The sequence below is a fragment of the Musa acuminata genome, chromosome BXJ2-7, assembly GCF_036884655.1.
Source record: "Musa acuminata AAA Group cultivar baxijiao chromosome BXJ2-7, Cavendish_Baxijiao_AAA, whole genome shotgun sequence".
NCBI classification, from domain to species: Eukaryota; Viridiplantae; Streptophyta; class Magnoliopsida; order Zingiberales; family Musaceae; genus Musa; species Musa acuminata.
The window spans coordinates 32,868,090-32,893,550 of record NC_088344.1 but is presented as its reverse complement, the minus strand read 5'-3'; the positions used below and the strand labels follow the sequence as shown (position 1 = coordinate 32,893,550).

The 25,461-nt window shown below is 40.3% G+C and overlaps 3 protein-coding genes across 3 annotated transcripts; all 3 read left to right on the top strand.

Annotated features, from left to right (window-relative positions):
* Window positions 1-12,843: 12,843 nt before the first annotated feature.
* LOC135616404 (anthranilate O-methyltransferase 3-like) lies at window positions 12,844-14,146 on the top strand. The gene is made up of 3 exons (XM_065115597.1): window positions 12,844-13,335; window positions 13,418-13,588; window positions 13,760-14,146. The coding sequence occupies exons 1-3, from the start codon at window positions 12,844-12,846 to the stop codon at window positions 14,144-14,146; spliced, it is 1,050 nt and encodes a 349-aa protein (XP_064971669.1).
* A 3,352-nt stretch (window positions 14,147-17,498) lies between these two features.
* LOC135617643 (anthranilate O-methyltransferase 2-like) lies at window positions 17,499-19,121 on the top strand. The gene is made up of 3 exons (XM_065118080.1): window positions 17,499-17,656; window positions 17,755-18,162; window positions 18,805-19,121. Exons 1-3 carry the CDS (start codon window positions 17,576-17,578, stop codon window positions 19,060-19,062), a joined length of 747 nt encoding a protein of 248 aa, XP_064974152.1. The 5' UTR covers window positions 17,499-17,575; the 3' UTR covers window positions 19,063-19,121.
* A 1,874-nt stretch (window positions 19,122-20,995) lies between these two features.
* Window positions 20,996-25,094, top strand: LOC135617642 (anthranilate O-methyltransferase 2-like). The gene is made up of 4 exons (XM_065118079.1): window positions 20,996-21,154; window positions 21,253-21,660; window positions 21,936-22,199; window positions 24,507-25,094. The coding sequence occupies exons 1-4, from the start codon at window positions 21,074-21,076 to the stop codon at window positions 24,912-24,914; spliced, it is 1,161 nt and encodes a 386-aa protein (XP_064974151.1). The 5' UTR covers window positions 20,996-21,073; the 3' UTR covers window positions 24,915-25,094.
* Window positions 25,095-25,461: the final 367 nt, after the last annotated feature.

Genomic DNA, 25,461 nt, shown 5'->3' with positions numbered 1-25,461 from the left:
TAATATTTAAATTCTCCCCAAGTAATCACAACAAGAATCTACTGTAGATCTGATCTAACATAAGATGATAACACTGCTATATGATTAAGAATAGTCTCTCTGCGTTGTCCTTGTTTTCTTCCATTTCTTTCTCTTATTTTTCTACCTTTTTTTTAACCAAGTTGTTGCTGCAATTTGATCTTCGTTGCTGCAGTTTTTCTCACCGTGCTGCTATAATTTTTCTTACTCTTTTCGCAGCCACCCACATCTCTCTAATTTGATCTAGGATTAGATTAAAGGGGATAGATTATGGGCTGTTAAAGCTCATCATGGACTGAATTCATGGGCTTTTAGCCCAACAAGCTTTAAGCCGGGAGGTGCAACCTTCATGGAAGGACCGGGATCACTGAAATATACATCTACTGTCTTGTTGCTAGCTATATAATACACGATGAACACCAAAAGGTGCACAAAAAAGGGTCCGCTTATCTTCGACTTGGCATCACATTAGGGTTTCCTGTAACCTGTGCTGACGACACGACAGTGGAGCCTCGATTGAATTTTAGCGAGTCACTTACAAGGATGGCTGGCTATGGAGTCTGAGAGCTAAGTAACCTGAAAGCTTCTCGAAAGCAAACTTAAAGAGGTGGTTGACCACCACAATACGATCATAAACGTCTTGTTTTGTTGGTCGTAGGCTCCGTTGCAACAAAGCTACTGATCAGTGGAGGATGTTGCTCCACCGCAGCATTCTTAAAAGTCCAGGGTTGGAATCGGTGTGTTTCTGACCTATTAAGCAAGGTCTTCAGAGACAGGTTAACCACGGTCTTCGTGCAATAATGCTACCGGTCGGTGGAGGATGTTGCTCCACTACAGCATTCTAAAAGTCTAGGGTTGAAAGTTTCTGACCTCTAACCTAGCAAGCAAGCTCTTCAGAGACGGGCTAACCACGATACTCCTCCTCTCTAATGTCCTTTTATTCTTTATCTACATTGGTGTTACTGCTGTGGTTATATTTCCTTCGAAGAATGCACAACCACATCATCAGTGACATATGTCTTTAAGATGATGAACAGAAAAGTGTTAGTTTGGCAAGTCTCATAGTCTCACATCGGGAAAATCAGGCTTGTTATCTCTTATTGGAACTATAAATAAGGGTTTGGGCTTTGAAATCAGATGCACCACAAGAAAAACTTAAGTGTTTGCTTTGGGTTTAAGTCCACACTCAATTAAATAGTTTGGGCTTATAGTTTGGGTTTTTTTTTATTTAGTATTTTCGAGTGTTTTATGGCCTAGGAACATCTTCCTAAGGCATTTGTAATAGTCTCTCTTTTATAGTAGTGATTTGCTCCTCTTTCGTCCGTGGATATAGGTCAAGGTCAATTGACCGAACCACGTAAATCTGGTGTTCTTGTCGCTTTTATCTTTTCATTTTAATATCTTTGTTGGGTTGTCAAAATTACCCTTTGGTAAATTTCCTGGGGCTAGCTCTAACAAACTGATATCAGAGCCTGATTTCGGGATCTTTTGGCAACGGTGATAATAACAAAGATTGTTGTCGAGAAATTTGATAGAAATGTCAACTTCGGCATGTGGCAACTCAAGATGGAGGTCATTCTGGTTCAAGACGAAGTTGATTTGGCACTACAAGGAGTTGAGAACATTCCAGATAATATGTCAAAGGAAGATCTTGAGGGTATGGATAAGAAGGCCCGATCAAGCATTATTCTAAATTTTTCTGATGAGATTTTACGGGAGGTAGCTACGGAGACTATGACTAAGAGTATGTGGGACAAGCTTAATTGATGACGAAGGTACATCTATACTCTCACATCTTGATAAATTTAATTCCTTGGTTATGGATTTGGAGAATATAGATGCAAAAATTGATGATGATGATAAGGCCCTGTTACTTTTATGTTCTCTTCCCCAATCTTTTAAGCATATCCGTGATACTATGATTTATGGAAAAGAAATAATTTCGTATCAGAAAATTAAATCTGCACTAAAATCTAAGGAGTAGATAGACAGGGATATCACTGGAGAAAGTAGAGGAAATCAAGCTGAGGGTCTGGTTGTCAAGGGGAGAACAGATAAAAGAGAATTTGATAGTAGTAGATCTAAATCTAGATCTTGCTAGTCATAAGTGCCCAGCAAGCCAATCACGTGAGTGATGGCACGTGTGACTTGATACAGAATCTTTTTGCTTATTATATTTTGGCGTATATCACTTTATAACTATTGCATAAATGCATATATATTGTGATGTCCTTGGATTTGTGCAATAGGAATCGGATCGTGATGAGATCACGATAATGAGATCGATTCACCTTTAAACACATATCCTAAATAATCTCGGTCATAGGTTACTCGAGAGGGACATCGTGATAACCGGATAGACTGGTGTGCTGTATACCCGTCCATATGATGGATGCAGCTGGTCTCATAGCTGCTCGTGTAGGGACACTAGGGATACAGTACAGGTGCTCATTGGAGAATGAGTTCACTGATTGATCTGCTTACGGAATGCTGGATGGTTGATGATGCCTTATTGTCAGACAACGATTCCATAGTCCTAGTGGTGTATCTGGTTCTTAGACTTGAGACACCAAGGATGTCCTGTATGAGTGCTCCACTCTTTGATACCAGACTTATAGGTTTGGCTGTTCCCAGATCTAGTACAGCTGGTCATTGGGAGTGGTAGTCGACCTTACGAGGGCTATTGAGTGTCGATAGAGGATCATCCACTCTCGGTATCATAAGAGGAATATCCCATGTGTTCTTGCTCAGACAAATCCCTGGCCAGGGTCATTCGGGTTGAGAGAGAAAGAGTTCTCCGGGAGAATCTGATTAGAGCGAGACTCGAGAAGAAACCGTATGGGTCTGACAGCACCATGCTCGATATACGGTCTCTGGGATATTAGATGGATGAGGGACTATAGGTACATGGTAACTGAGGACAGACAGGTCCAATGGATTGGATTCCCCTGTATCGTCTGGGGACTACGGCGTAGTGGCCTAGTACTTCCGTAGTCGATGAGTCGAGTGAATTATTACAGAGATAATAATTCACTTAGTTAGAAGGAGTTCTGACAGGTATGACTCACGGCCAGCTCGATATTGGGCCTAGAGGGTCACACACATATGGTAGGCATTGCGATGAGTAGAGGTTCGGATATGAGATATCCGACGGAGCCCTTGTCTTATTGGATGCAGATCCAATACCCACTAGGGAAAGGACCCATTAGGGTTTTGACACGGGATCTCTATAAGTAGGAGGGATTCACAGCCTCATAGGCTAGAGTCTTTGCTTGCCCTTCCTATTCTCCTCTCCCTCTCCACCTCAGAGTAGGCCTGGAGTTTTGAGGAGCGTCGTCGCAACCCTGCTGTGTGGATCACCGCTAGAGAGGAGGACGCTTGACCTCCTTCACCCTCTCCTAAGGATCTGCAAGGAAACAGGGATATACGATCTCCCTAGGTAACACAATCTCTATACGCAGTTTTGTATTTTTGCGGATTTTGCGCACCAATCTTCGCACGACGATGAACATCTTTTTGGGAATCCGGGATTTTTGTTTTCTTGTTCTTCCGCTGCGCATATGATGTCGCCCCCCCCCTATGATTTCCCAACAGTGGTATCAGAGCCAGGTTGTTCGTGCGAATGATTGGTTTTTGAACTGCGTGTGTTGTGTTTAGGAAGAATATTGACGTCAAAATCGTTGACGCAAAAGCAAGGAAGGGCAGCAACAGTTGCTGCCCTCGATCTGCATGCCTGCAGCCAACCGCAGCCGCAGCCAGGCAGCACAGCGCCGGCGCATGCGCAAGCGCTGTGCCTGCAGCAGCCGGCCGGCGGTCTGCTTGCAGCAGGCTTGCGGCCGGCGGGGCTGGGAGCCCGCTCGGTAGAAGCGCCTGCGGCCACTGAGCCCGCGGGCAGAGGCGCCGCGGGGCAGCAGCGCGGGCTGAGGCACCGCAGGGCAGCGGCGCTTGTGGCCGCTGCTCCCATAGGCAAAAACCCCGCAGGGGTGGCCGCCAGCGAGACAGCACCACCTGCGGGCGCTGACTCGCGGGCAGAACCGCCCGCGAAGGCGGCGGCGCCCGCGGGGGCGCCCACCTGCAGTGGCAGCGACCCCAGCGGGCGTGCCACCTGCAGGCGAGGGCAGTGCCCTCGCCCTCGCCGCACAGGCCGCCGCCAGCAGGGTGGCGGCGGCGGCGGCGCAGCAGCGAAAAGGGGAAAGGGTATTAGGGTTTTCTGCGCAAAAGACAGTTTTGCCCCTCGGAATTTGAGAAATTCTAGTTTCTGTCTTTTGTCCAAATTACAAAAATACCCTTAGGAATTGAGAAATTCCCTATATATCCTTGATTTCAGAAAATATTAATTAATTAAAAGGTTTAGTTGATTATTATTTTTATTATTATCTAGTAGTCCTACATGATGATGATTATTTATACATGTGATGTATGATGAGTGGACGGATGATCATGGACCGTGTGATGTGTGTACTTGTGATTATTATTATTGAGGTCTGCGAACCTCCATTATATTTCTCGTTTATTGTCGGGCCTGCGTGCCTATGATTAAGTTGTAATCACATGAGGAGGCGCAGCGGGAGCGTGGAAGCCATAGCGGGACCCACGAGACGGACGATCGTGATGCATGAAGATGCATCAAGATGTCGACGGAACCAACGAGGACGAGATGGACGATCACAAGGCATGGAGATGCACCGTTGCACACATAGATCTTGATGTGAGTGATTAGGCCTACTGGCTCGGGCCTAATCATATTAGGTTATGGTCCATGATCATCTGGTGTGATTGCTTATACACATACTAGATATGTATATATATTTGCATGCGATGTAGATATATATTAAATATGTATATGTGTGACATGTCATATTAGGAGACCAAATCATAGAAACATCTCTCGATAATATTAAGTCGGTAAACATGAGGCAATTAGATTGACCCACGTGGCCTTCCATCGTTATGAGTAGGAACCGAATCCCGGTGTAGGTTGAGTTGGTCGAGTCCCTCGAGACTCACCTATATCGCGATTCGCTATCTTGCTTACGACATAGAGATGTCACCGGTGACCTGAGGGCATGATATGCTTGGTCGAGTCCCTCGAGGGTATATCATCAAATCAGACTCATCTTGTAACGAAGGTGTTGACTTAACCGAGCATCATGGTTGGTCGAGTCCCTCGAGGCCATGGTGATTCGGAGGCCGAACAGGACGGGAATCACAAGGAGTTGTGATCGGCAAGAGTTGTCTACCTTTTAGGCTTAGTGTGATTGGTCGAGTCCCTCGAGGTTACACTAAGACGTTGATTGGATCCTGATCCCCACTAGAAGTCTGCCGGAGACTTCCGTTTCACGTGCTGAGGGTGTCGCGTGACTCGTTAGTAAAATAGTGGGAGCATATTAAGATAGAAGTCCATATCTTGATAGTTTATTTCTTGCAAAATCTGCATGTTATTCATTTTTGCTACATCTTTATTTTCAGAAAATGTCGCTTTCAAATCCCTTACGTGGCATACTTGATGTCAACCGCCTCACTGGTCCAAATTATACGGATTGGCTCCGTAACTTGAGAATTGTTCTCACAGCGGAGAAAATCGTGTACGTCCTTGATACAGTGATGCCTACGCCCGAAGAAGGGGCAAGCGAGGATGAGATCGCTCGCTACGTGAAGTACATTGATGACTCCACTCTTGCTCAGTGCTATATGTTGGGCTCTATGACTCCAGAGTTACAGAGACAACATGAAAAGATGGATGCCAGATCCATTCTCCTACATGTCCGTAAATTGTTTGAGGAACAGGGAAGGACTCAACGATATGAGATATCCAAGAGCCTTTTCCGCGCTAGGATGACTGAGGGGACACCGGTTCAGAACCATGTCCTAAAGATGATTGAGTGGATAGAGAAACTCACAGGTCTAGGAATGGTCCTAGAGGATAACTTGTGTGTGGACATTGTGCTTCAGTCCCTACCAGATTCCTTTTCACAGTTCATAATGAACTTTAATATGAACAAGCTTGAGGTGACTCTCCCAGAGCTCCTCAATATGTTGAGGGAGGCAGAGAGTACTATTAAGAAAGAGAAGCCAGTTCTCTACACTGGTGAGACCAGAAAGAAAAGGAAAGCAGAAAGGTCCCTTAAGAAGGGAAAGGGCAAGGGCAAACAAGGTAAAGCAAAGGTTGCTAAGAAAGACCCAACAAAGGACAAAGGCCAGTGCTTCCACTGTGGTAAAGATGGGCACTGGAAGAGAAACTGCAAAGAGTACCTTGCAGAAAGGGCGAAACAAAAGCTTGATGAAGCTTCAGGTACATTCATGATCAGTCTCCATTTGTCAGACTCTTATGATAACACATGGGTATTAGATACCGGTAGTGCTTATCATATATGTAATTCGTTGCAGGTTCTGGCAAGGCCTAGGAGACTAGAGAGAGGCGAGATGGACCTCAAGATGGGTAATGGAGCAAAAGTTGCTGTATTAGCTGTTGGCGAGGTCGCCCTACATCTGCCTAGTGGAGCTTTTATTGCATTAGATGCATGTTATTTTGTTCCTTCTATTATCAAAAACATTATCTCCATTTCATGTTTAACAGTTAGTGGATATAAATTTGTTTTTGAGAACAATGGTTGTTCGATATTATTAGATGATAAGATCATCATGAAAGGAACATTGCATAATGGTTTATTTATGTTAGACACCACTCCACATATCATGAATATAAATGTGTCCAAAAGGAAACGAGATGAGTTGAACAGTGCATACCTGTGGCATTGTAGGCTAGGTCACATCCATGAAAGAAGGATTCAAAAGTTGCTAAATGATGGATATCTAGATCCATTCGACTATGTGTCATATGCAACTTGTGAGCCTTGCATTCGTGGAAAACTGACCAACTCTCCATTTAGTGGAACTGGAGAGAGAGCCACTGAGTTGTTGGAACTCATACATAGTGATGTATGTGGACCCATGTCAACTCATGCCATTGGAGGTTACTCCTACTTCATTACATTTACTGATGATTTCTCAAGGTATGGATATGTGTACTTAATGAAGTACAAGTCCGAGGCTTTTGAGAAATTCAAAGAGTATAAGAATGAGGTGGAGAACCAGACTGGAAAGAGTATCAAAACTCTTCGATCAGATCGAGGAGGTGAGTACTTAAGTACAGAGTTTACTCACTTCCTCAAGGACCATGGGATATTATCCCAATGGACACCTCCTTATACACCTCAGCTCAATGGTGTCTCTGAAAGGAGAAATCGTACATTATTAGATATGGTACGGTCCATGATGAGTTTCGCTGACCTACCCATCTCATTCTGGGGATATGCCCTAGAAACCGCAGCTTACCTTCTGAACAGAGTTCCAACTAAGTCGGTGGTGTCTACACCATATGAGATATGGAAAGGGAAGAAGCCTGATCTTAAAGTAGTTAAGATTTGGGGCTGCTCTGCCCATGTTAAAAGACACAACCCCGATAAGTTAGAATCAAGGACAGGGCGATGTAAATTTGTGGGATACCCCAAGGAAACTTGTGGGTATTACTTCTATCATCTCGAGGACCAAAAGGTCTTTGTAGCTAAGAGAGCAGTGTTCCTTGAGAAGGAACACATTCTTGACGGAGACAGTGGGAGAATGATAGAATTGAGCGAGGTTGGAGAACCAAGCTCAAGCACCACTCTACAGCCCGAGTCTGTTCAGGTATCTAATACACAAGTTTCAACTTTACGCAGGTCTGATAGAGTATCCCATCCTCCTGAGAGATATGTGGGACATATTAGAGCAGAGGATGTAGAGGATATTGATCCTCAGACCTACGAGGAGGCTATTATGAGTATAGACTCCGGGAAGTGGAAAGAAGCCATGAATTCTGAGATGGATTCTATGTACTCCAATAAGGTTTGGAACCTAGTTGATGCACCCGAAGGTATTGTACCCATCGGTTGCAAGTGGATCTTTAAGAAAAAGATCGGAGTAGATGGAAAGGTAGAGACCTATAAAGCAAGGCTAGTGGCTAAGGGGTATCGTCAAAGGCAAGGTGTTGACTACGACGAAACTTTCTCACCCGTAGCAATGCTAAAATCCATCATAATTCTATTGGCTATTGCAGCACACTATGATTATGAGATCTGGCAGATGGATGTGAAAACCGCATTCCTCAACGGGAACCTCGAGGAGGAGGTGTATATGATGCAACCTGAGGGATTCGTGTCCAAGAACTGCCCAGATAAGGTGTGTAGGTTGCTTAGATCCATTTATGGACTAAAGCAAGCTTCCCGAAGTTGGAACATAAGATTTGATGAGGCAATCAGATCTTATGACTTCGTTAAGAATGAAGATGAGCCTTGTGTATACAGGAAGGTAAGTGGGAGCGCTATCACCTTTTTGGTGTTATATGTGGATGACATCCTCATCATTGGGAATGATGTAGGAATGTAATCCACAGTAAAGACTTGGTTATCTAGACACTTCTCCATAAAGGACTTAGGGGAAGCATCCTATATCTTGGGGATTAGAATCTATAGAGATAGATCCAAGAGGATGCTTGGCTTGTCCCAGTCCAGGTATATAGAAACCATTGTCAAAAAGGTTTGGCATGGAAAATTCCAAAGGGCAAACATGAATATGATACCTTATGCCTCAGCAATAGGGTCTATCATGTATGTCATGCTATGTACTAGGCCTGATATAGCGCATGCTCTGAGTGTCACGAGCAGGTATCAGGCGGATCCAGGCTTGGAGCACTGGAAAGCAGTAAAGTGTATCCTTAAGTACTTGAGAAGGACTAAGGATCTTTTACTAGTATATGGAGGTAATAGCCTTAAGGTTGAAGGCTACACTGACTCAAGTTTTCAGTCTGATGTCGATGATAGCAAGTCGAATTCAGGGTATGTGTACACCTTGAATGGAGGAGCAGTGTGCTGGAAGAGTTCCAAGCAAGATACCACTGCTGACTCGACCACAGAGGCGGAGTAAATTGCTGCATCAGATGCAGCAAAGGAGGGAGTCTGGTTGAAGAAGTTCATCACAGATTTGGGAGTCGTGCCGGATAGTGAGGAGCCGATTTCCCTATATTGCGACAATAACGGGGCAATTGCTCAAGCGAAGGAACCTAGGTCTCATCAGAAATCTAAGCATGTTCTGAGGAGGTTCCACCTTATCAGAGAGATCGTGACCCGAGGAGATGTAGCAGTGGAAAGAGTTCCATCCGAAGATAACATTGCAGATCCACTAACAAAGCCATTGTCTCAGATTGTCTTTGAGCGTCACAGGGGTCTGATGGGGATCAGACACATAGGTGATTGGCTTTAGGTCAAGTGGGAGATTGCTAGTCATAAGTGCCCAGCAAGCCAATCACGTGAGTGATGGCACGTGTGACTTGATACAGAATCTTTTTGCTTATTATATTTTGGCGTATATCACTTTATAACTATTGCATAAATGCATATATATTGTGATGTCCTTGGATTTGTGCAATAGGAATCGGATCGTGATGAGATCACGATAATGAGATCGATTCACCTTTAAACACATATCCTAAATAATCCCGGTCATAGGTTACTCGAGAGGGACATCGTGATAACCGGATAGACTGGTGTGCTGTATACCCGTCCATATGATGGATGCAGCTGGTCTCATAGCTGCTCGTGTAGGGACACTAGGGATACAGTACAGGTGCTCATTGGAGAATGAGTTCACTGATTGATCCGCTTACGGAATGCTGGATGGTTGATGATGCCTTATTGTCAGACAACGATTCCGTAGTCCTAGTGGTGTATCTGGTTCTTAGACTTGAGACACCAAGGATGTCCTGTATGAGTGCTCCACTCTTTGATACCAGACTTATAGGTTTGGCTGTTCCCAGATCTAGTACAGCTGGTCATTGGGAGTGGTAGTCGACCTTACGAGGGCTATTGAGTGTCGATAGAGGATCATCCACTCTCGGTATCATGAGAGGAATATCCCATGTGTTCTTGCTCAGACAAATCCCTGGCCAGGGTCATTCGGGTTGAGAGAGAAAGAGTTCTCCGGGAGAATCCGATTAGAGCGAGACTCGAGAAGAAACCGTATGGGTCTGACAGCACCATGCTCGATATACGGTCTCTAGGATATTAGATGGATGAGGGACTATAGGTACATGGTAACTGAGGACAGACAGGTCCAATGGATTGGATTTCCCTGTATCGTCTGGGGACTACGGCGTAGTGGCCTAGTACTTCCGTAGTCGATGAGTCGAGTGAATTATTACAGAGATAATAATTCACTTAGTTAGAAGGAGTTCTGACAGGTATGACTCACGGCCAGCTCGATATTGGGCCTAGAGGGTCACACACATATGGTAGGCATTGCGATGAGTAGAGGTTCGGATATGAGATATCCGACGGAGCCCTTGTCTTATTGGATGCAGATCCAATACCCACTAGGGAAAGGACCCATTAGGGTTTTGACACGGGATCTCTATAAATAGGAGGGATTCACAGCCTCATAGGCTAGAGTCTTTGCTTGCCCTTCCTATTCTCCTCTCCCTCTCCACCTCAGAGTAGGCCTGGAGTTTTGAGGAGCGTCGTCGCAACCCTGCTGTGTGGATCACCGCTAGAGAGGAGGACGCTTGACCTCCTTCACCCTCTCCTAAGGATCTGCAAGGAAACAGGGATATACGATCTCCCTAGGTAACACAATCTCTATACGCAGTTTTGTGTTTTTGCGGATTTTGCGCACCAATCTTCGCACGACGATGAACATCTTTTTGGGAATCGGGGATTTTTGTTTTCTTGTTCTTCCGCTGCGCATATGATGTCGCCCCCCCCCTATGATTTCCCAACAGATCTAAATCCATATCTAAATCCAGACAGAAATTTGGAGTGCAGATATTGTCATAAAATGGGGCACATTAAGGTTGATTGCTTTAAATTGAAAAATAAATTAAAGCAAAAGGAAAAATTGTTAAGAAAACTACTGAGTCCGCTGAAGCTAGTATAGAATCTAATGAGAATGATGGAAATATTTTCTTTGCTACTGATGATAGGATGAGGTCTAAAAATAAATAGATTTTAGATTCGGGTTGTTCTTATCACATGTGTCCTAATAGAGATTTGTTTTCCACATATGAATCTTGTAATGGTGGAATTGTTTTGATAGGTAATAATATCGTGTGTGATGTTGTTGGTAAAGGCATAATCCGAATTAAAATGCATGATGGTATTATGAGGACGCTCACTAATGTTAGACATGTTCCTGATTTAAAAAAGAATCTCATCTTTTTAGGCACCCTAGAGGCTTTTGGGTATAAATACACAACTGAAGGTGGAGTTATGAAAGTTTCTAGAAGTGCCCTTGTTGTTATGAAAGCTTGTAGGTCTGATAACTTGTATATTTTGCAGGGAACTATAGTCTCATCATCATCATTATCTGATTCTGACATCACCAAATTATGGCATATGCGTTTGGGTCATATGAGTGAAAAAGGTTTGAGCATATTGAGCAAAAGGGGTCTACTTTGCGGACAGAGTACTAGGCCACTAGATTTTTGTGAACACTGCATTTTTGAAAAGCAGAAAAGAGTCAGCTTCAATTCTCTGATAGTTCACAAAGCAAAAGGTACTCTTGACTATATTCATTCAGACCTTTGGGGTCCAGCTCATGTTCAGTCTAAGGGTGGTGCCAAGTATATGTTGACTTTCATTGACGATTATTTCAGAAAAGTTTGGGTTTATTTTCTAAAGCATAAAAATGATATTTTTCTAACTTTTAAATAATGAAATGCTTTGATTGAGAAGCAAACAGGTAAACATATTAAACAGCTTCGAACAGATAATGGCATGGAATTTTGTGAAAGTGACTTTGATGAATTCTGCAAAAATGAAGGGATCGTTCGGCATCGCACTGTTAGGATGATGCCTCAACAAAATGGTGTGGCCGAACGTATGAACAGAACACTCTTGGAGCGAGCAAGGTGTATGATCTCAAATGCAGGGTTGACAAAGGACTTTTGGGCAAAGGCGATTAATATGGTATGTTACATTGTAAACCGCGCTCCTTCTGCAGCACTTAACTTTAAAACTCCGGAGGAAGTTTGGTTAGGTACTCCTACTAATTACTCTGATTTAAAATTTTTTGGGTGTCCAGCATACATGCATGTAAATGAAGGAAAATTAGAGCCTCGAGCTAAAAAGTGTATTTTCCCTAGGTATGCTTCTAGGGTGAAAGGATACAAATTATAGTGTTCTGATCCCAAATCACCAAAATTTATAATCATTTGAGATGTTACTTTTGATGAATTGTCTATGTTATCTTTCAAAGAGGAATATACTAGTTGTACAAATAGTGCGCAGAAGCAGATGAAGCTTGAGATTGATAGTTTAGATTCTTTTAAATTGAACTCTTCTACTCAAAGAATGCCAGTAGATGGTCTGGAATCTACTGACAAAGATTATCTAGAGGAAGAGCAATATTCCATAGCTAAAGATAGATCACGGAGAAATATTCGACCACCACAAAGATATGCAAATTTGGTGAGCCTACTTCCTACTTAGATGCAGTTTCTTGTGATAATTCCGCTAAGTGGTTGATCGCGAAGAATGAAGAAATTGAATCTCTCCATTAGAATAGAACTTGTGCAGCCGCCTTCCGGAAAGAAAATTGTTGGATGCAAATGAGATATCATTGCTGAGGGAAAAGTCCTTGTTCAGAAAATTCATACGAAGGACAATCCAGTTGATATGCTTACGAAGCCTCTTCCGGTTTATAAGTTCAAGCAGTGCTTAGACTTGGTTAGTATTCATTGTTGGTGATTATCCGTTGGGGCTTTTATGAAGAAGGTGGAACATATTTTGTTGGGACATGCCCAGTTTGTATGAACTTAAAAGTTTATACATACCTAGCATTCACCACATCCGATCATGGTTTGCTGACTGCGTCACAGGAGAAGCACTTCTCACGACGAAGCCAGTGCTGGACGATGCAATAGGAGGGGTTTACAAGTCGCTACACCCTGCGAAGATGGTGGTCGCCGACTTAGGTTGCTCCTCGGGCTCCAACACTTTCGTGGTGATGTCCGAGGTGCTCGACGTCGTCGGCGACCTACGACGAAGTCTGCAGGAACGTCAGGAGCCACCGGAGATCCAGTTCTTCTTAAATGACCTTCCGGGGAACGACTTCAATCACGTTTTCCGGTGTCTGGGCGAGTACAAGAGGAAGGTCGAGCAAGAGAAGGGGAATCTGCTGGTGCCCTACTACGTGGTGGGAGTGCCGGGCTCCTTCTACGGCAGGCTTTTCCCACGTCGGAGCGTCCACTTCTTCCACTGTTCTGGATCTCTCAACTGGCTCTCTCAGGTTGACCTCCTCTTAAACGGTACTATACAAAGCAGTCGATACTTCTGTCTGATAGCTCATTCTAGCTATCCTGAAACGTCAGGTTCCTCAAGGACTCGACACCGAACGGGGTGCTTCACTCAACAACACGAACATCTACATTACAGAGACAAGCCCACCGGAGGTTGTGAAAGCATATCAACGACAATTCCAAAGAGACCTTTCAGAATTTCTCAGGTGTCGGTATGCAGAACTCAGCTACGAAGGCAGACTGGTGATTTCATTTGGAGGCAGGAAAAGTAATTGCCCGACCTAGGGACAGATGAGACACCTCTGGGGACTCTTAGCTGAGGCCTTGAATGCTTTGGTGTTAGAGGTAAGAAGTAACATCGATTGATGACATCGTGACAACCGATTCATCGAGTTATTTACGTATCAAATCCAGGGAATGATAGAGGAGGACAAACTGGTAACCTTCAATCTGCCACGTTATGCGCCTTCCATGGAAGAAGTGAAGGCAGTGATCCATGGTGATGGTCTGTTCGATGAAGAAGACACACAAGTTTTCGAGGCTAATTGGGACGCGTTCGACGATTCGGACGATGATTCTGCTGCATTCGACAGTGATCTAAGCGGCAAAAACGTGGCAAAATACGTAAGAGCAGCGGTGCAACCATTGATTTCGGAGCAATTCGGCGACGCCATTCTCGATGAGCTCTTCGCTAGATATGCAGCAAATGTTTCGTGGCACCTCCTTCAGCAGAAAACTAAGCATAGCGTGTTTGTCATTTCCTTGAAGAAAAAGAATGAAAGCCATCTCGCTGCTGCTTGATGGACTTGCAATGTGCGTTCGACTCCACACGATTATGTTGCACTGTATACATCGAAACCTAAGTCTTAGATTTAGTTGCTTGTGTTCTTTATGCTTCTTACTAGTGTTTTTTAACAAGGTTATTAAGCCATCAACCCTTATACTTCTATTACACAACTAGGAAAGTGAAAAATGAGGGAGTAATCAATTATGGTTCGGGACGGATATTATATTGAAAATTTTGTTTAATATCTGATATCACATTGTATCTATCCATCGATCCATTCTCGCTCTAGTGATCCCAAAATGTCAGGTTCCTCAAGGACTTGACACTGAACAGGGAGTCTCACTCAACAAAAAGAAGGTCTACATTGCAGAAACAAGCCCACCGGAGTGTCATAAAAGCATATATCAAGATCAATTCCAAAGAGATCAACTCGAGATTTGCAGCTAATGTTTCGAGGCATCTCCTCAAAGAGAAAACTAAGCAGAACGTATTTGCCATTTCTTGAAGAAAAAGGATGACAGCCATTTTGCTGCTGCTTGATGTTCGACTCCGTCCTTTGCGTCGCAATAGGAACACTAGACATTTCGTCGAACACCCTTTTGAGTGTCGTTGCGAGTTGCACCAAAGAGTGCTGTCCTCCTTGGGCAGTAAACCACCATCTTGTAGACTATATACAGAGTCCGGGGGCTCAAAACTTAGCATTCCAAGCACCACAAGCACTTAGAAGAAGAGAGAGACATCCACTTGATTGCATTCAAGTAGACTAAGATATGTGCCTGCCAGATGACAAGCTTCTGGAAGAGAGAGACATCCTCACGAGTTCATCTTCATGGATACAGGGACATTTGATGTCCAATAGAGAATGATACCAAGTGTACACAAAATTGGAGTAACTTCAAAAACATAAAAGAATTCCAGCGAATTCTGTACCAGTGGAGGACCGGAGAGAAACTCCCCAATATTTCTGCATGCATCTTGTAGATGCAGCCTTGTCAATATAAATTCTGGAAAAAGAAACAAGGATTTAGCACCAGAAAAATAAAAACATAGCACGGATGACTAGCAATGTTAGTGCTCCCACATGATCATGCATTGACAAAGACTTGAGTTAAAAAGACTCGTACAGGAAAGAACAAAAAACCCAGAACATGGTCATAGAAAGTACATCCAAATATGGATACCTTTCTATTGATAAAAGTGAACTGGGATGAACAACCCTGACAGTGAGATCCATCTACCATCCAATTTCCTCCTCGCATTGAAGGCTTTGTGGGCGTCGGTTGTTTGTGGTGCAGACATGTCCGAATATGAAAGGCAATAATTGAAGAGCAATTTAACTATTGCACTAAAGCTTAAAGGATTAGTGTCATGATGTGGAGAATTAAGAATCTAAATCCAGACATAGAGGGCAAAATTGATTAACTACTGCTTCTCTAAACCTCAAGTTAATCCACGTGTTAGATATAAATCCTATTAGGATAAGATGTTAAATCATTGTTAGTTCTATCTCCACCACATAGTGACCCAATTATGATAAAGATTTAATATTTTCAATTTCATCACTGATGATTTGATGATGACATTGGCCACCACTCTATACAAATAAATTTATCTTACTTAAATTTAAATATTTTGATAGATTATGATTAGAATTTGGATTAGTGATTCTAGAAGTATAGTTATCAGGATTTATTCTTATAAATATATACTGAGTCCTAAGATTTGAGAGGTAGAGACAAGGTAGTTTGAGTGTTTCTCTCTTCGTGGATCTAGAAAATATTGAGAATTTTTTTTTATTTATGTGAGAGAGTGTACTAAGGGTTTTTGGCTTGGGTTTTGGTTAACTGAAGCGAGAGTGATCCCATGTACTATTTTTTTCTCATACAGTGAAGAATTTAATTTTTTTTTTTCTGTGAACATAGGTAGGGAGTTGTCGAAGAATGCTAAATCTTGTGGCGACTTTCTAAATATATTTTTTAATATTAATCTTAGGGGTTTTGTTTTTTATTATTAATCTTAAGGGCTTTCTTTTTTATTATTAATACCATTAATAGTAAGTAGGGAGTTGTAACTAAGGGTTTCATGGTCTTGCTGAATGAAAGATTGCATCAAGGGTTGTATCATATGGAAATAAATAGTAAAGGCATCAAAGTGATGAAAATAAGTTAGATATATAGGGGATGATAAGTACATATAACAACAAGTTTCATTTGCAATAAATAAATGATCATATTTATGATTTTTAGGATGTAGATAATTATTAGGGAAAAAAATCCAGTAATGGTAAAATAGTGAGATGAATGTCTCTTTTCGGAATCCAGTAATTATCATTGACTTGATGCAGCTATATAGGATTCATTAGCAGGTTTGTTGGAATTTGGTGTTGGATCATGAACCAATTCAATTCATATAGATGTGAGTAATTCTTTAAGTCAATGGTTTAGTTTTGTATATAAGGCAAAAAGTGAAAAAATACTCACCAAGGTAGGAATTATTAGGGTCGAAAGTATTTTAGGAGTTCTAATTAGGTTTTAACTGCTTGGGAGGAGTTTTAATTAAATTCTAACTACTTGAGATGAGTTTTAATTAAATTTACATTTTTTGATGGATGAAGATTATAATTTAAATTTGAGACTATGAATAATCATTAGAGAATTAGAATTTATTCCTATAAATATATACATATTTAATCTCAAGATTTTGATGTAAGAAAGAGAGACGATGCTTATAAGGGTTTTTCACTAATAAATCTAGAGGGTTGACAAAAATGTTTAATGGATTTAGGTGAGAGAGTGTGCTAAGTGATTTTAGACTTAAGTTTGGGTTAAATCAAGAGAAAATAATTTCTTGCATTAATAGAGTTATCGAACCATAATATTACGTTATTTTTTGATATATTTTTTTTATTATTAAAATTATCATTTTCTTTTTGCTTAAAGTTTATTCTACATCCCGGCGACACTTTCCGAAGGACAATCTGTCCCTTCCATCACAGATCAAATTAAAGGGGATCGAAGGAGTGATGAGAGCGTGTTCCCGTTTCTTTCCTAGCTATTAAGATGCCAACGAAGACTGATAACGACGAAGCAGAGCACGCTGAAACACGAGGAGATGATGTGTTTCTCTGAAGCTGTCTTGGTGGTACCTCCATGCATTCATTTACGATCGTCCAGCCATGCCACCATCTCCTTTAACTTAGTGCGGACAGTGACATACAAACAACCATCTTGGTGGTACCTTCGTTCATTCATTTACTATTTTCCATCTCCTTTGACTTTGTTAATACTGTCACAGAAAATGGTGTTTTTGCTGTCTATGTATTCTCCGAAGCAAGTTACAGTTTCTGCACAACCACAGTGGTCCGGTCCTTCTTATAGGCTATTTATAATCATGGTGCTCGGAACTTGGTTTTCAAAGAGAGAGAGAGAGAGAGAGAGAGAGAGATGGGCAAGATGATAGAAGGAATCCTTCACATGGTCGGAGGAGCTGGGGATACCAGCTACGCATCCAATTCAAAGTTTCCGGTAGTGTTGAACACCTCAACTGTTTGCATGAACTTAAACAACTTACACTTTCGTTCGCCTCAGCATATCTGATCACTGGTTTGCCAACTGCGTCCCAGGAGAAGGTACTTCACATGGCGAAGCCAATACTGGAGGAGGCAATAGGAAGGGTTTACACGTCGCTGCTCCCCGAGAGGATGGCGGTGGTCGACTTAGGTTGTTCCTCGGGCCCTACCACTTTGGAGGTGGTCTCCGAGGTGCTCGACGTGATTGGCAAGCTACGGCGGAGCCTGGGACGCCAGGAGATGCCGGAGATCCTGTTCTTCTTGAATGACCTCCCGGGGAATGACTTCAATCACGTCTTCCGGTCTCTGGGAGATTACAAGAGGAAGGTCGAGGAGGAGAAGGGGAATCTGCTGGTGCCATACTACGTCGTGGGAGTTCCAGGCTCCTTCTACGGCAGGCTTTTCCCTAGTCAAAGTGTCCACTTCTTCAACGCTTCCAGCTGTTTCAACTGGCTCTCTCAGGTTGCCTTCCTCTTAATAATTGACAATTGCTACACTATTATTATCTGAATTCAACTTTTTTTTTTGCTTATTTTCATTCTTTACATTCTTAAAGCGGCTACGATTGCTACGGTTAATTAACTACCGATAACTAAACAAATTCTCTGAAATGCTCACTCAGTTCATCAACATGCATGGTTAACCTCATAACGAAAAGGAAGACTGCTTGAAACATCATACTAACTCACATCAACATGCTAACTCACTTCATCAACAGGCGGCCTTGAGCTGTTTTGTCTGACACCATCAGCCCAATCAGGTCTGAATTCAGATGCCCTGAGAATTATTTATGGAGGAGGGTCTGACAGTGAGAGGTGAATCATATGGTAATTTAGGATTTCTCCGTTAGAACAGTGGAATTCTTTCTAGCGGAGAGTCGCCTATATATATGGTTCCGCTGCCTAAAGCTCAGCGCTTACAACAAGTTATTAGAAAGATAAGGGGTGTAGGTATGATCATTAAGGAAGAGCAGCGAGTCCTTCACATGATTGGAGGAGGTGGGGAAACCAGCTACGCCGCTAATTCCAGACATCAAGTTAGTCGTCTCCCTCGAAGTAGTATTATTAGTTGAATCTTCGGTTTGATACGTTGCTTTGTGTGCAGGAGAAAGCGATTTATCGAACAAAGCCCATATTGGAGACCGCCATAGCAGAGATGTACAGGAGGACGCCGCTCCCCGAGAGGATGGTCGTCGTCGACCTCGGTTGTTCGTCGGGTCCGAACACCTTTCTTGTGGTCTCTGAGGTGCTTGGCATCGTCGGTGACCTATGTCGAAGGCTGGAGCAGAAGCCACCGGATATCCAGTTCTTCTTGAACGACCTCCCGGGAAATGACCTCTTAATGACTAGTTCACATGACTAAAGGAGATGAGAGAAGATATATAGTCTCTCAATAATATCACGTATCGATGTATTCACTTATCCGCATATCCACACATTATGTGTCTAGTCCATATGAGATCCTATCTATTTATAAATAAGAGTAGAGAGTCTAAGATAAATAATTATGAGAGTTTTTTCAATCAAGATCATCTCCTAAGAAATACTATTATAATTATTTTTTTATTAATTAATAATCATAATTAGAATTTAATCATATTTAAAATATATTTTATTTAATTAAATATAATAATATAATCTAATAGTCTGTATTTATTAGATAAGGATATGGAAGTGAGAGAATTAGTTAAGTGGATAATCAAGTCTGTACTATAACGGAGGATTAGAAAGTGAGAGATGAGGTGTGCAACTATTTAGTATTTGACATACGATTCACGCATTCACAATAATGCAAAGTGATTCCTCGAAAAAGGAACTTAGCTTTGTGGGCGTCGGTTGTTTGTGGTGCAGACATGTCCGAATATGGAAGGCAATAATTGAAGAGCAATTTAACTATTGCACAAAAGCTTAAAGGATTAATGTCATGATGTGGAGAACTAAGAATCTAAATCCAGACATAGAGGGCAAAATTGATTAACGGCTTCATGGTCCTGTTGTAGCTACTGGTGTACTAAGGGTTTCATGGTCCTGTTGAATGAAAGATTGCATCAAGGGTTGTATCATATGGAAATAAATAGTAAAGACATCAAAGTGCTGAAAATAAGTTAGGGGATGATAAATACATATAACAATAAGTTTCATTTGCAATAAATAAATGATCATATTTATGATTTTTAGGATGTAGAGAATTATTAGGGAAAAAAATCTAGTAATGGTAAGATAGTGAGATGAATGTCTCTTTTTGGAATCAAGTAGTATCATTGACTTTGTTGGAATTTGTTGAAATTTGGTGTTGGATCATGAACCAATTCAATTCATATATATGTGAGTAATTCTTTTAATTCAATGGTTTAGTTTTGTATATAAGGCAAAAAGTAAAAAAATACTCACCAAGGTAGGAATTATTAGGGTTGAAAGTTTTTTAGGAGTTCTAATTAGGTTTTAACTGCTTGGGAGGAGTTTTAATTAAATTCTAACTACTTGGGATGAGTTTTAATTAAATTTGAATTTTTTGATGGATGAGGGTTATAATTTAGATTAGAGACTAGGAATAATCATTAAAGAATTAAAATTTATTCCTATAAATATATATTTAATCTCAAGATTATGATGCAAGAAAGAGAGACAAAGATACTTCCATGATTATAAGGGTTTTTCTCTAATAAATCTAGAGGATTGAAAAAAAGGTTTAATGGATTTAGGTGAGAGAGTGTGCTAAGTTATTTTAGACTTTGAGTTTGGGTTAACTGAAGAAAAAATAATTTCTTGCATTAATAGAGTTATCGAACCATAGTATTACGTTAATTTTTTATATATTTTTATTCTTATTAATCTTATCATTTTTCTTTTTGGCTAAAGTTTTCTCGACCTCCCTCGAGAAAACTGTACAGAAGGGCAATCTGTACCTTCCATCACAGGTCAAATTAAAGGGGATGCGAAGTAGTGACGAGAGCGTGTTCCCGTTTCTTTCCTAGCTATTAAGATGCCAACGAAGACTGATAACGACGAAGCAGAGCACGCTGAAACACGAGGAGATGATGTGTTTCTCTGAAGCTGTATTGGTGGCACCTCCATGCATTCATTTACTATCGTCCAGCCATGCCACCATCTCCTTTAACTTAGTGCGGACAGTGACATACAAACAACCATCTTGGTGGTACCTTCGTTCATTCATTTACTATTTTCCATCTCCTTTGACTTTGTTAATGTTGTCAGAGAAAATGGTGTTATTGCTTTCTATGTATTCTCCGAAGCATGTTACAGCTTCTGCACAACCACAGTGGTCCTTCTTATAGGCTATTTATACTCATGGTGCTCGGAACTTGGTTTTCAAAGAGACCGAGCGAGCGAGAGCGAGAGAGAGAGAGAGAGAGATGGGCAAGGGGATAGAAGGAATCCTTCACATGGTCGGAGGAGCTGGGGATACCAGCTACGCCTCCAATTCTAAGCTTCAGGTAGTGTTGAACACCTCAACTGTTTGCATGAACTTAAACAACTTACACTTGCGTAGGCCTCAGCATATCTTATCACTGGTTTGCTAACTGCGTCCCAGGAGAAGGTACTTCACATGGCGAAGCCAATACTGGAGGAGGGAATAAGAGGGGTTTACATGTCGCTGCTCCCCGAGAGGATGGCGGTGGTCGACTTAGGTTGTTCCTCGGGCCCTAACACTTTGGAGGTGGTCTCCGAGGTGCTCGACGTGATTGGCAAGCTACGGCGGAGCCTGGGACGTCAGGAGATGCAGGAGATCCTGTTCTTCTTGAATGACCTCCCGGGGAATGACTTCAATCACGTCTTCCGGTCTCTGGGAGATTACAAGAGGAAGGTCGAGGAGGAGAAGGGGAAGCTGCTGGTGCCATACTACGTCGTGGGAGTTCCAGGCTCCTTCTACGGCAGGCTTTTCCCTTGTCGAAGTGTCCACTTCTTCAACGCTTCCTGTTGTCTCAACTGGCTCTCTCAGGTTGCCTTCCTCTTAATAAATGACAATTGCTACACTATTATTATCTGTATTCTACTTGTTTTCTTTGTTTTTTTTCATTATTTACTTTCTTAAAGCGGCTATGATTGGTACGGTTAATTAACTACCAATAACTAAACAAATTCTCTGAAATGGTCACTCACTTCATCAGCATGGTTAACCTCATAAAGAAAAGGAAGATTGCTTGAAACATCACACAAAACCTATGTTACTTTTGTTTGCTAAGGCAAACTTACTTTTAATTCTGAAAATATCAGGTTCCTGAAGGTGAACAGGGAGTTCCACTCAACAATAAGAACATCTATGTTTCAGAGACAAGCCCACTGGAAGTTGTTAAAGCATATCAAGACCAACACCAAAGAGACTTGTCAGGGTTCCTTAGGTGCCGTCATGCAGAACTAAGCTACGGAGCAAGAATGGTATTGTCATTTCTAGGAAGGAAAGGGAGTTATCCACCCTCGGGAGATGTGGGATACTTTTACGGCCTGTTAGCCGAAGCCCTGAGTGCTTTGGTGTCACAGGTACCTTTATCTTCTTTTCTTCTTCTTCTTCACGTAGTTGTTAATATCCTTCCTATATTCATGTTTATTGCATGGTCTACTCTTCTTTATCTTACAGCAAAGTTGAATATGGTAAAACACAAAAAAGAAAATAAAAGAATTAAAAAGATCAAACCAAATGGTTTCATTTCAGGAGAGCTGTTTATGTTGGCCTTTTTACAAAAAAATTAGAAAGAAAGAAAATAGTATAAGAAGCTAGAAGTACTTTTAATCGTATTTTGGATTGATCGTAAAGTACCTAATTATATTGATTAAAAGATATAGTATAAGTTTTTTAAAATAATAATAAAAATCTATCATATCTCAATAAATCTTTTCGTCCTAATTTATTTATTTAAATCTAAATTTTTATTTTTTATTTTATCTAATTCTAACTATTTAAATTAATCTTTACACACCCCCTTAATTCAAATAGTTGTAACTTGAAGTTGGCTTCAGAATAAAATTTATCTTTTATTAAATATTTTACGAAGATATTGATAAAATTATCTTTTATTAAAGATTTTATCAAATCTTTGAAATGTCTCATGTCATATGATTACTGTATCTACTATCCAAAAACTAAACAGATCTAGAATATTCTTTATTATCCAAAAACTAAACTGATCTAGAATATTCTAAGATGTTATAAAGAAAATATTTTCTTAATCTCTTTTTTCATAATTATTTTTCTCATGATAATTTGTTTGATTTTTATTCCAACAATATTTTTCAAGATAGCCATATTTTTATAGTAAGAGTAGAGAGAAACATTTGAATTTTTATTTTTGTACCAATAATTTTTTTTAGTATGTCCAATTTTTTTACAACAAAAACATCAATGAGTTTCTTTGTTACCTGTGTTTGAGTTCCTCTTACCCTCATTTAATTGATCATGACCTTAGCTATTATGATCTCTCCCTTGAGATATGACTTTGAATTTTTTTTTTATTGTTCTTCTAATCTATCTTCATTTCAAGAGCATGTTCTAAAGTTTCATCTGAAGATCTATTCACTTTTTGTTCATAAATTAAAATAGAGCCCACTAATTCATCAATAGATAATGTACTTTTATCCTTATCTTCTTCTATATCAGTAGAAATCATATTAAATTTTGGAGATAAACTTCATATAACCTTTTCTACTACATATTGATCTTTTAGATTTTCACCATAATATCTCATTTGATTTAGATATGTTTTAGAAGAAATTAACAATAGATTTAGAATCTTTCATCATAACAGTTTTGAATTTACGTCAAAGAATTTGAAGCTTTAAAATTTTTACCTTGTTTGTGCCTCCAAATACACTTTTTAATATTTTTCAGGCTTCTAATGATGTTGATATCATCATAATTCAAGAAAATAGGGAATTATCTATTATTTATTATAGCATGTAGAGGGCTTTTGCATCTTTCTATGTATTCTCATTCATATGATATTTTTTATTTTTAATAATATTAGAATCTTGTAGATCATACTTAACAAAATCATATTCTTCCAAATTTCATAATCCTTATGAGATAAATAAAGTTTTCATTTTAACAACCTAAAATTGATAATTATCATATTTGAAGATAGAGAGAAGTTGATTAGGAGCACCTACTCCTGTCATCTTTTTTTTTTTTTGTATATACTAGCTTTCTCTTCTTTTTTAATCGATGTATTTCTATTGATATTCTTTGAATCAGGCTATGATATCATATTGTTGACTTTCCTATAGAACTTCAAGAAGAAAGGAAAAAGAATAGTAGAAGGAACTATAAGTAATTTCAATCTACGATATTTTGGATTGATCCAAGAGCACATATTTATATTGACTAAAAGATAAAATATAAATTTTTTAAAATAATAAAAAAATCTATCATACCTCAATAAATATTTTTATCCTAATCTATATATTTAAATCTAATTTTTCTTTTATTTTATCTAATTCTAACTATTTAAATTAATCTTAACAGTTTAAATCCATCATCCTCCAATTAATTACAGATGATAGGATGTGAGGGAGGTGGAGAATCAAATATTTACATAATCACAAGTAGTAGTAGAACGGGGAAGAGGAAAATAAACAGCATTGCACCCTTTGTTGCTCATAAAAATTTAGTGGACTTGGATCGATCTGGTCAGAAGCATGGCCATGTCATGCTCCAACAGAAACAAGAAAGAGAACATAGTTCAAGTGTAAAGAAATAAATAGTGAGCAAACACAATCCCAAAGAAATAAATTGGAGGGAGTGTACTTTAACCTTTCATACCCTCTTGATGGTTTGGCGACATTATTGTCCAGGGAATCATAGAGGAGGACAAACTGGTGACCTTCAATTTGCCGTATTATGCACCTTCCATGGAAGAAGTAAAGGCAGTGATCCATAGGGAAGACCTGTTTGATTTAGAACAAGCACGGATCTTTGAGGCTAATTGGGACCCGTTTGATGACTCGGATGATGATTCCGCTGCATTCGACAGTATAGCAAGCGGAAAGAACGTCGCAGGATATGTGAGAGCAGCGTTTCAACCCTTGATTGAAGAGCATTTCGGGGATGCCATACTGGATGAGTTATTCTCTATATATGCAGCCAATGTCTCCAGGCATCTCCTTCAACAGAAAAGTAAGCACTACCTATTTGTCATTTCCTTGAAGAAGAAGAAGAAGGAGGAGGAGGAGGCTGACGGCGATGGTGCTGCGGCTTGGTGAACCTGCAATGCCATGGGAGCAATATTTGTCATTTAATTACTCTTTATCAGCATGTGTTCAACTCTTTCCAATAGACGTTATAATTGAGCTCATGTAAATCCATAATATTCTTCGTGAGATAGACTGCATTATTATTATCTGAAAATAAAATAAAATCGTGTGACTATCTTTAACAGTTCATTGGGTACTCATATTTCAGTTATTAAGAAACACATATTTTTCTCTTTCTTTTCTATCACAAAAATTAGTTTCTTATATCCTCATGTGTATATTCGTGTGTATATGATCACATTAAATGATACACAAATATGATCTAAGCTTTAATTGGATATAAGGAGAAATAAACTTTATATAGGAACAAATACTAGCTGGTCGTAACACGCAACAGAATTAAATAAAAATCACAATCAAATATGACATCAAGATTTACGTGGAAAACCCCTCCAAAGTGAAGGGTAAGAACCACGGGACAAACTAGAGATATCCACTATAAAAATAATAAATATACAAATCTCAATCTTTTGCTCAAAACCCTAGTAACAATCAC

What these genes read in the sequence shown, in the direction of transcription:
- LOC135616404 (XM_065115597.1), top strand. Translation starts at nt 12,844, where the DNA reads ATGCCCAGTTTGTATGAACTTAAAAGTTTATACATACCTAGCATTCAC. An exon ending in CTCTCAACTGGCTCTCTCAG is followed by an intron (nt 13,336 to 13,417) that starts GTTGACCTCCTC and finishes CTGAAACGTCAG; the next exon opens with GTTCCTCAAGGACTCGACAC. An exon ending in TCAGCTACGAAGGCAGACTG is followed by an intron (nt 13,589 to 13,759) that starts GTGATTTCATTT and finishes TATCAAATCCAG; the next exon opens with GGAATGATAGAGGAGGACAA.
- LOC135617643 (XM_065118080.1), top strand. Translation starts at nt 17,576, where the DNA reads ATGGGCAAGATGATAGAAGGAATCCTTCACATGGTCGGAGGAGCTGGG. An exon ending in CATCCAATTCAAAGTTTCCG is followed by an intron (nt 17,657 to 17,754) that starts GTAGTGTTGAAC and finishes ACTGCGTCCCAG; the next exon opens with GAGAAGGTACTTCACATGGC. An exon ending in GTTTCAACTGGCTCTCTCAG is followed by an intron (nt 18,163 to 18,804) that starts GTTGCCTTCCTC and finishes CTTTGTGTGCAG; the next exon opens with GAGAAAGCGATTTATCGAAC.
- LOC135617642 (XM_065118079.1), top strand. Translation starts at nt 21,074, where the DNA reads ATGGGCAAGGGGATAGAAGGAATCCTTCACATGGTCGGAGGAGCTGGG. An exon ending in GTCTCAACTGGCTCTCTCAG is followed by an intron (nt 21,661 to 21,935) that starts GTTGCCTTCCTC and finishes TGAAAATATCAG; the next exon opens with GTTCCTGAAGGTGAACAGGG. An exon ending in TGAGTGCTTTGGTGTCACAG is followed by an intron (nt 22,200 to 24,506) that starts GTACCTTTATCT and finishes ATTATTGTCCAG; the next exon opens with GGAATCATAGAGGAGGACAA.